Below are 11,171 nucleotides of genomic sequence, written 5' to 3'. Positions count from 1 at the left end.
GAAGCTGTCTCTGCTCGGTGGTGCAGCAAAGAGTCTGAGGCTCAGGCCTGTGTGCAGGCTGAGTGGCAAATAAACAGTCAATTAGCCCAGGCCCTGGATCCAGGAGGTGCAGCAAAGAGTCTGAGGCTCAGGCTTCTGTCCTGGGGAAGAGGAGACTGCCAGCCCCAGCTTAGGGGGGATGCAGGCCCACTCACTCCACTGTATCCCAGCCCAGGGCCCTAACAGTGACAAAGCACTTTGTCACTGGGGATCCACGCCGCAACACGCTGTCAGGTCCGATGGCGGTCTGGGCCAGTTGTCTGCTTCCTCCAGGTCTGAATCAGCTAGCAGCCCCAGTGGCCCAGGCCAGTCCTCTGCTCCCTCAGCACCCAGCTCGGGAGGCCACAGGAGACATCTGGTCTTTCCAGTGGTTGCCTCCCTACTGAGCTTTCTGGGCCACCTTTTATACTTCCTGCCCCTCCCTCCCACTTCCTGGGGGAGGGGCAACTAGGCCCTGGCTCCACCCACCAGGGCTCAGTGTGGGGGCCCTCCCACTCCAGGTCCTCGGGAGGCCACCCCGCCTCACTACAGTCCTCATACTGTTTTTTTAATTTAGGGTATACATATAGTTTGAGCCTCTATTGTGTTTTGAAAAAGTTTCCATGCAGCTTGCAGGCACTCTTGTGACTCTTCCTTTTAATTTCCGTTATTTTGTGTAGTTCCCCTTTTTGAAGTTAAATGCTACTGTGGTGAGTTATTCTGCTGTTTTTCCCCCTACAAGGATGTTAATTTGAGTTACATTATAGTCACTATTATAAATTGGTTCAGCTATGTTCACCTCGTGGACCAGATCCCATGCACCACTCAAGACGAAATCAAGAACTGCCTCTCCTCTTGTTTCAGAGTAGCAGCCGTGTTAGTCTGTATCCACAAAAAGAAAAGGAGGACTTGTGGCACCTTAGAGACTAACAAATTTATTTGAGCATAAGCTTTCGTGAACTACAGCTCACTTCATCAGATGCATGCAGTGGAAAATACAGTGGGGAGATTTTATGTACACAGAGAACATGAAACAATGCGTGTTACCATACACACTGTAACAAGAGTGATCAGGTAAGGTGAGCTATTAGGAGCAGGAGAGAAAAAAAACTTTTGTAGTGATAATCAAGGTGGGCCATTTCCAGCAGTTGACAAGAACATGTGAGGAACGGTAGGGGGGGAGAAATAAAAATGGGGAAATAGTTTTACTTTGTGTAATGACCCATCCACTCCCAGTCTTTATTCAAGCCTAAGTTAATTGTATCCAGTTTGCAAATTAATTCCAATTCAGCAGTCTCTCGTTGGAGTCTGTTTTTGAAGTTTTTTTTTTGTTGAAGAATTGCCACTTTTAGGGCTGTAATCGAGTGACCAGAGAGATTGAAGTGTTCTCCGACTGGTTTTTGAATGTTATAATTCTTGACATCTGATTTGTGTCCATTTATTCTTTTACGTAGAGACTGTCCAGTTTGGCCAATGTACACAGCAGAGGGGCATTGCTGGCACATGATGGCATATATCACATTGGTAGATGTGCAGGTGAACGAGCATCTGATAGTGTGGCTGATGTGATTAGGCCCTATTATGGTGTCCCCTGAATAGATATGTGGACACAGTTGGCAAAGGGCTTTGTTGCAAGGATAAGTTCCTGGGTTAGTGGTTCTGTTGTGTGGTGTGTGGTTGCTGGTGAGTATTTGCTTCAGGTTGGGGGGCTGTCTGTAAGCAAGGACTGGCCTGTCTCCCAAGATCTGTGAGAGTGATGGGTAGTCTTCAGGATAGGTTGTAGATCCTTGATGATGCGTTGGAGAGGTTTTAGTTGGGGGCTGAAGGTGATGGCTAGTGGCGTTCTGTTATTTTCTTTGTTGGGCCTGTCCTGTAGTAGCTGACTTCTGGGTACTCTTCTGGCTCTGTCAATCTGTTTCTTCGCTTCAGCAGGTGGGTATTGTAGTTGTAAGAACGCTTGATAGAGATCTTGTAGTTGTTTGTCTCTGTCTGAGGATTTGGAGCAAATGCGGTTGTATCGTAGAGCTTGGCTGTAGACAATGGATCGTGTAGTGTGGTCTGGATGAAAGCTGGAGGCATGTAGGTAGGAATAGCGGTCAGTAGGTTTCCGGTATAGGGTGGTGTTTATGTGACCATCGCTTATTAGCACTGTAGTGTCTCGTGTGGACTGGTCCAGGCTGAGGCTGATGGTGAGATGGAAATTGTTGAAATTATGGTGGAATTCATCAAGGGCTTCTTTTCCATGGGTCCAGATGATGAAGATGTCCTCAATGTAGTGCAAGTAGAGTAGGGGCATAAGGGGACGAGAGCTGAGGAAGCGTTGTTCTAAGTCAGCCATAAAAATGTTGGCATACTGTGGGGCCATGCGGGTACCCATAGCAGTGCCGCTGATTTGAAGGTATACATTGTCCCCAAATGTGAAACAGTTATGGGTGAGGACAAAGTCACAAAGTTCAGCCACCAGGTTTGCTGTGACATCATCGGGGATACTGTTCCTGACAGCTTGTAGTCCATGTTTGTGTGGAATGTTGGTGTAGAGGGCTTCTACATCCATAGTGGCCAGGATGGTGTTTTCAGGAAGATCACCGATGGATTGCAGTTTCCTCAGGAAATCAGTGGTGTCTCGAAGATAGCTGGGAGTGCTGGTAGCGTAGGGCCTGAGGAGGGAGTCTACATAGCCAGACAATCCTGCTGTCAGGGTGCCAATACCTGAGATGATGGGGCGTCCAGGATTTCCAGGTTTATGGATCTTGGGTTGCAGATAGAATACCCCAGTTCGGGGTTCCAGGGGTGTGTCTGTGCAGATTTGTTCTTGTGCTTTTTCAGGGACTTTCTTGAGCAGATGGTGTAGTTTTTTTTTGGTAACCCTCAGTGGGATCAGAAGGTAATGGTTTGGAGAATGTGGTGTTGGAGAGCTGCCTAGCAGCCTCTTGTTCATATTCCGACCTATTCATCCTCTTGTGGGTTCCAGGAGTAGCTGCTTCAAGAAACAGTTATTAATGTTGTCTAGAAATGTTATCTCTGCATCCTGTCTTGAGGTGACATGTTACCAGTCAATATGGCGATAGTTAACCCCCCCACATTATTTCTGTTTTTGCAGCTTCTCTGATCTCCCTGAGCATTTCACAATCACCATTGCAATCTTACATAGGTGGGTGGTAGTATATTCCTACCGCCGTACTCTTATTTTTCAAGCATGGAATTTCTATCCATAGAGATTCTATGGTACTGTTTGATTCATTTAAGATTTTTATTATATTTGATTCTATGATTTCTTTCACATACAGTGCCTCACCCGCACCAGTATTACCTACTCTGTCATTCCTATATATTTTGTACTCTTGTATTACCGTGTCCCATTGATTATCATTCTTCCAACAAAACATCAATAAATATTGCATCTGGCATTTTTAACTCCTCTCCTGCCCCAAATGCAGCTTTCATATATTTAGAAGTACTATAAATATAGGCACTGCTACACCAGATCAGACCAAAGCTCCATCGAATCTGGCATCCTGAATCCTAGAGTTAGTTGCCTTTGCTTCATGCTTTAGAAGAAAGCAGCTCTCCCCCTCACCCCTGTGCCCCAATGCATCTGGTTAACTCTGTGCTCATGATAATTCCTGTGTGGCTCATGCACACACCTCAAGCAAATATAACACTTAGGCTACAGAACTACTTTGTGGTGAATTCCATTTCATTCAGCTTGTAGGCTAAGGTGCTACCTAATGTAGGGATACCAGAATCTGACACCAAGACCTCAGTCTGGTAAAGCAATTAAGTACGTGCTTGACTTTAAGTGTACAAGTAATCCCTATGATGAGGTATTCACTCCCCCACCCCCCGAAGGGATGAAGGTGGCTCAGAAGGAGCTAATTAACCTAGTAGACTGGACCTTGGGGAGACTTAGGCTTGACTGACAAGCACTAATTGGAGCTGGAGCCCATCTGAGCAGGAGCTTGTCTAAAGCCAGGACATGGGAATAGCAGGGGCTGCAGCCTGGAGGTCTGCAGTCACACTCTGAACCTGAAAGAGGAAACCCAGTGGGGGTGTGGACACCCTGGGATCTTGACCCCAAGGGAAGGGTTTACCCAGAGGGGTGGTGGTGGTGGTGGTGGTGAAGAAAACCTGCAGAGGGTGGAGTAGGAAGACTCCCACGGACATGGCAGTGAGGATTGAGACAGTGCAAGCCTTGGCTGCCAATTGTAGGGTCTCTGGGCTGGAACCTGGAGTAGTGTGCATGCCTGCATTCCCCTAACAGCCTCTTGGAAAGTGGCACAATCTTGAATAGGAAGACTGCCTGGAATGGCACTCGGACAGCTGGTCCAGTGAGACTTTATTACCTTGGAAGGGGAAAACTATGTAGTGACCTGGCCAAAGGGCTGAATCACGAAGAGGAAGCACTGTGATTCCTAGAGAGCAAGAGGGGCTACGTCGCAAGGGAGCAAGTGAAGGAAGAAGGCATCCAAATAGGCAGAGCTAATTCCCAGATGCAGCCACTGGGGGATGCCACAGCAGAGAACAGATCTCTCCCCTCCCGCATTACAGTCCTATTGAAGTCAAGTAATCACATGCTTAAAGTTAAACACACACTTAAGTGCTTTGCCGAATTGGGTCCTATGTGAACAAATATGATGATAAAATCAAACCAACCCTCCTCCCGCCCAAAGGTGGAGCATATTTCCATAATGTGTTCTATATTAATCACACTACAGTATTTGAAACTTCAGCATACGTTGTAATGTATTTAATACAAAGAATGAAATCTCAAATAATATGAAATGTCATTGCAGCATCTGCTATTACATCTTTACTGTGAGCTGGAAATTAGCCAAAGGGTAGATTGGTGAGGGTCCACTTGACAGCATTCAGTATTAATACTTTGCATTTCTTTAGCACTTTTCATGTAAAGATGTCAGAGCACTTTATAAACATGAATGCAAATCAGCCTCCCACCACCCCTGTGAAGAAAGTTTATTATCCAAGGTTACCAATGGAGAAAATGTATCTAGGTGGCTTTAAAAAATACCTCAGAAAACTGAATACGGTATCTCCCCCATCTCTCTGTAGCCACCTCGTGTTGTCTCTTGACTTATACGTACGTTTTGAGCTCTTCATCTTTCTGTTCTGTTTTGTACAGCGCCTAGCACAGTGGGATCCTGGTCCATGACCTGGGCTCCTAGGTGCTGTCACAGGACAACTAATAAACACAAATAGTATCTCATTCTTTGAGTGCTACATTAATTTACTTGCCATTCACAAAACATTGTGGTCAGTTTTCAAAGTGACTCGAGATTCTGGGTGTCTCAATTTTTGGGTGCCCAATTAGATACACTTAAATGGGCTTCATTTGCAGGAAATGCTCAGCACCTGCCCTCTGAAAATATGCCTCCTCAAGGGTCTCAAGTTAGGCATTCAAAAATGACAGCACCGAAAGTCATTAGTCACTGAAAATGTATGGCAGCAATACACACTAGATATTAACCAGCCTGACTGGACAAGGCAGCGAGGTGCTATGAAACTGCTATTGTGCAAGGACTCCTGCTTTATGTATTGGTATTGCATGCACTGTACTGGTTTTGTATGAATTTGTTATCCATCACTGGAAAAAGCCCAGACAAATACATAAAAGCATTGCAGTGCTTTGTATATGCAACAAAACAGCAACACAGGAAAGTTGCACTGACAGTTTGAAAGTTCATCTGAGATACGTGTAGATTTATTTTTAAAACATTTCTTTATAAAACCAAGAATATGGCAAATATTTTTGTTCAATAAACTTATGACTCAGTTCACCAGCCTGGCCAATGCACACTGTAGGCTAAATTCTCTTCCAGCTATTTTTCTATTGAAATTAATTATAGGGCTGTTCAGCAATGAGATGTCAGTCTCCTCCCGGAAAGGGCCACTGGCGTAGCCACCGTTATTAAAAGAAGGAGAGACTCTTCTGGCCTAAACACTTGTTCCATGTTGCTGTTATCAAGATATGCAGAATGGGGTTCCCCAAGGCATCAGTTGTGCCTTACTGCTTCAGATTATGCTTTTCTCAGCTGTCCTGTCTCTTGTGATGTTCCTGGATCACGGTTCATTTATCTTCCTGGGGTGAAATCCTGGCCTCACTGAAGGCACTGGGAGTTTTGTCACTGACTTCAATGGAGCCATGATTTCACCCCTTAAGTTTAGCTATAGACCTCAGAGAAAACATTATTGTGTAATTAAACACAACTGAAAAATCAGTCTCTGATCTTTTACTACATGCAGGAGGGAGTTACCGCAAAGTGATTAATACTGTTCAGTTTGAGTGAGAAACTCTTTCCGAGCCATTTAGCATGTTTGGGGACTAACAGGATGATTCTGACAAATGCAAGACCAGGGACTGTTTGTGCAAAACTTACAGCAGAGTGTGACTATTTTTGGTGCTGCTCAAATAACGTTTTTGAAAGTTTCTTCTGCTATTATTCTTACAACAGCTTAATAACAGTGGAGTTAGCAGGCCTGGGTTCTGTTTCTGAATGTGCTATTGACTTACTATGTGACCTTCTGGAAGTTATGGAAACCCTCTGTGCCCCAGTTTCCCCATCTGAAAAGTGGAAATGATAACTTGCCCTTCTTTGCAAAGTACTTTAAGGTCTAGGGATGGAAAGGTCCGTATAAGTGCAAAATATTATTATTGGTCATAGTTTCAAACTTGGGTGCTTACAATCAGGCTCCTGAATTCCCATTTGGGCACCGACATAAATGGGTTGAGAAAAGGCTGCTCAGCACTTTGAAAATCAGGCTATTTATTTAGGGTCGGGTTTTCAAAAGTGCTTAAGAGCTTGGAAGCACAAGTCTCACTGACTTCCTTGGTCACTTCGGCATTTCTGAATATCCAGCCCCGAGATGCCAAAATATGGATTTAGGAGCTTAGTTTCAAAAACCGTAGTTTGAAAATTTTTGCCCATTAGAGGTGGTAGTGAAGGGTTAAATATTTGTGAACTGGACACTTTCTCAAAAGGAAAAACTGTTTCGCTAAAGGTAATAATTAATTAATATGGAAGACCTCAGAGGCGAGAATTTTTTTTACAGTACTATAGTTATCAAAATGTAGAAATATACCTCTGGGTACAGCACAAATGTTTCTAGTAGAAGTGTGGCAGTCTTTTACAAATTTAAGTAGAAGGTTGTGTGTTCAAATTCTCTTTTTAATATCAATCACCAAAATAAAACAAGCAGAGCACAGGACTACTGTACATAGTCTGCTGAGCTGCTATGAAGATCACAGAATGTGGCATGTGCTAGACAAAAAGGTCATTAGAACTCAGGTCTTGTATTTAGGAAGTGAAGAGATGAATTGAGGCAAAAAGGATCTCCATGGGAACAAGAAACAATACTGCACAATCCTTTTACATTGGCAACCTAAGTCTCTCTCTCGTCTTCCCCTTTTAAAAAGGATGGCTGACAGCAAAATCAATTCGTGTCTGTGAGACAGGAAACATGATCGCAATCATTTTTGCAGCATCTCTCATTAGACATTTGGATATGAACTCATTCTTTACAGTATTCTTAGAACATCCCTCGACAATAAGCATTTCTAACATATGACGGTCTTTAATCCTAACATTACTAAACATCACACACACACCCTCTAGTAAACTACTACTTAAGAAACTTGATCCCCAAGGCATCTTTTCCAATGCAAGGCCAAGTCCTGTGAATATTTTCTGCATGAGGTTGGGTATTATTTTTGAAAAGAATTTTAAATATCATTCCTCTTTATAACAGAGTGTGTGTGTTTCACAACTTTTCTAAAACAGCTCTAGACAGGTGCTGAAAAATATAAATGAAAGTAAAATGAAAATAATTTAACTCAGCTCACCACTTGTAGAATGAAATTACGAAAAGGGGAGAGGGGAGGTTTTTCTAAAGTTGATAAACTGCTATGAAAAGTTTCAGAGTAACAGCCATGTTAGTCTGTATTTGCAAAAAGAAAAGGAGTACTTGTGGCACCTTAGAGACTAACCAATTTATTTGAGCATAAGCTTTTGTGAGCTACAGCTCACTTCATCGGATCACTTCATCGATTGGTTAGTCTCTAAGGTGCCACAAGTACTCCTTTTCTTTTTGCTATGAAAAGTACATTACAGAAGTTTAAATAAACTGGGATTCTATCAGAGAGACAGTAGAACCAGGCTGAGTTAATTTGGAACTTACATAAGCAAAACAATGACCAATTGCACCTGGAGAAAAGGGATACAGGGGAAAAGTACACGAGAAAAATCTGGGTCTGCATTAGAAAAATCCACTGACATGAGCAGCTCCCTTGGATACATTGCTGAAACTATAAATTTATCATTTCTATCCTAAGTTCTGTCATCTTCATTGAACTGTTCAGCCTCTTGAAGTTTAACATGGCCCAAACTCTACTTCAGTGTCTTTATAGTATGAAAAAAGCTGGGCAGAGCCCTGAGGATCTCTCTTCAGACAGAGACAGCTTCTCTTACGTCTCGGTCTAAGTGGTGCGCTATCTCTGGTAGTGTTGTTTGAAATGTGGCAACATCCCTTGAAGCTGAGTAGACTATGAAGTAGGCTGGTGCTCCAGAGAATAACATGCTGCAGTGTGTCCAGTATCCACTTGCCTGAAGTTGAACAGAACGAGACAGATGAGTAGTGGGCCTCCCAGGCCAGTTTCTGAACAAAGGACCCAGGTGCATTCATACTGAGGGAAAAGTAGGACCTATTCCTTGACCAGGGCTGCCCTGTTGCTTCAGATCTTACCCCTGAAATAAGAGAAATCCCTTCTCTGGTACCTTTTCTGTAGGTAGTGACGAAAGGAGCTTCTGCCTGTGCACAAAGGCTTGTAGTTCTTGAATTTTGCCAGAGGGTGGCATAAATACCTTGGCTTGTTTGTGCTGTTGGCTGCCCCTGATAGAGCTAGGTGGGTGAGGTTCTGTGGGCTGCAATGCACAGGAGGTCAGACTAGATGATCATGAGGGTCCCCTCTGGTCTTAAAGTCTATGAGCTCTTCCCCACAAAGGATTCAACTGGAGAATTCTGAGGCACAGAGGAATTGCTGTCAAGTAATGAGTCCAAAGTTTAAGATAGAGCTGGTGCCTGGTATTCTAACTTCCATGGCTCTCACTGGATGCCTCACAGAGTCTATCACAGACTTCAGAGATAAATTTTTTATAGCACTGATAGGAATTTGACATGATTGCAGATGTGGAGGCTTTTGTGTCATTGCTTCAGAACAACGTGGGTGTAGTGAAATGTGGTTGCCAGGGAGGCTTTAGAGTCCACTCCAAAGTCCCTTTTATCTTCTTTACTGTGGGGTCTTTGCGGAAGAATCCCCCTCAGCCGGGATGTTCAAGTCAGGGCAGGCAGGAAGCAGTTGTGGCAGAGAACCTCTTCTGCAGATCCTGAGAGGGTCTCCTTGCAGATGGAGCAATTCAGCTTTCTGCTTGCTCTGTTTAGCATGCTCCACCATGGTTGGGAGGAGACTTAGAAGGGATTCTGGAGAGCAAAACCCAAGAAACTTCTGTCCCCTAAGGGACAGCAGAGACCAGGGGAAAAGACGTTGCTTGTTACTGCATGAACAATTATCTTTATAAACTAGGATGGCAATGACAAGGTGGGAGCATTGAAGCCATCACTCAGAATGTGGTTTAAGTGCAGAAGGGCCAAGCCCCACAAACAAGTGAACTGCCTCCAGTATCTGTGAGAAGAGGCACAATCTAAATGTCTCAGACTGGGGGATATGTTGGGATTCACAATAATATTTTATGGCTGAAATTGGTGGAAGCTAGTTAGAAATACGTTGGTGATTGCTAGCTTTGGAATATCTGATTTAGTTGGGGTTGGTCCTGCTTTGAGCAAGGAGTTGGACATGATGACTTCCTGAGGTCTCTTCCAACCCTAATCTTCTATGGTTCTACGGTATGTTGCTTGAGGGAAGCCAAAAAAGAAAATTTTAGCAATGAACAAAGATGGTACCCCAAGAAATGGTTCCTAAATCTAATGTTTTGGCAAAACATATTGTAGTTAATCATTGGCTGTGTGTGTGTGTTCTTTCTGTGTGCTGTCCCAGCTCTGCGCAGATAGCCAACACAGCAGACCTCGATCAAACTGCCCACAAAGATCACTGACCTGTTTCAGTAGCGAAGGTGCCTGGCCAGGTTTATTGTCAACAAAGCACGGTCCTACAGATGCTACAGGACCACTAAGACATGCATGCCTATTACAATGGACCAGCTCAGTGAATGGCAGGACTTTCCATTCCCCCCCTTGGCCAGCCAAAGACATGCCCTCTGAGATCCCTCTTTATACACTGATACTAGCAAGTTATGTATTGCCCCTCTGACATCAGTTACCCCCTTTTACCTTGTACATGTTGGTTTGATCAAAACATCTCTATCCATCACCCTGGTATCCTGACTTTATCTTTAAGAGGGGTCAGTGTATCCTTGTATATCTTTGGGGAGTGTGTTTACACCATAACCTTGTATCGGGGTGTTCTGGTACCACTCTTCTGCAATGTGTTTGCATGAGTGTCCTGTGCCGAGTACTTTCCAGGAAGGTCTGTGCTTTTGCAATGCCAGCCCTGTTCTTGCCAGGTTCTGTGAACTTGCAAGCAGGAATGTTTTGTAACAGGGTCTGACTTATGCTCACAATCTGACTTTTGCTAACTTTGCTTTATACCAGCAAGGCTTGACCACTACTGTAGTTCAGGCTTCAGGCCTCATACCAGGCCTCTTATACAAGGCCTCATGTCTTAGGCTCTCTTTGTACTACACATATCATGGCCCAAGCCTAGGACAGAATGAAATTAATCTGAGCCACGGAAGAAATAGTTAAAAGACAAATTTGTTTGCACAATCACAAGTACATTTTTATCCCAGGGAATTTTCAAGTTGAGCAATTTACTACGGATTTGCAGAGCTCACCTATCATGGCCAGTGCTAGTTGCTTATTAGCTACAATACAGTTATTATTATCTTTGAAGCACCAGGCCATATTCTCAGCTCCCTTTTTATCCCAGTTCCATAATCTGGCTAGTTTGCCAACTGAGAATGGGAATTCTCATCTGATGTGAAGCTGGCTCCTATGTCAATTGCCCTAAATCCAGCATAGGGGGCAAAGCAGAACTTTCTGCTTTCCTACATCAATTCTCAGCT

The 11,171-nt window shown here is 43.9% G+C and overlaps 1 protein-coding gene across 1 annotated transcript in view; it reads right to left on the bottom strand.

Annotated features, from left to right (window-relative positions):
• Window positions 1-5,027: 5,027 nt before the first annotated feature.
• The window catches only part of PSME4 (proteasome activator subunit 4), a 212,390-nt gene continuing 206,246 nt past the window's right edge, over window positions 5,028-11,171 (bottom strand). The window contains exon 47 of the mRNA XM_075127153.1: window positions 5,028-5,218. Within this exon, the coding sequence (XP_074983254.1) occupies window positions 5,198-5,218 (21 nt within the window). The 3' untranslated portion in view covers window positions 5,028-5,197. The remainder of the gene's footprint in view (window positions 5,219-11,171) is intronic.

Source organism: Caretta caretta, chromosome 3 (genome assembly GCF_965140235.1).
Source record: "Caretta caretta isolate rCarCar2 chromosome 3, rCarCar1.hap1, whole genome shotgun sequence".
Lineage (NCBI taxonomy): Eukaryota > Metazoa > Chordata > Testudines > Cheloniidae > Caretta > Caretta caretta.
Note: the sequence above shows the minus strand (reverse complement) of the source record. Positions and strands in the feature narration are given on the sequence as shown.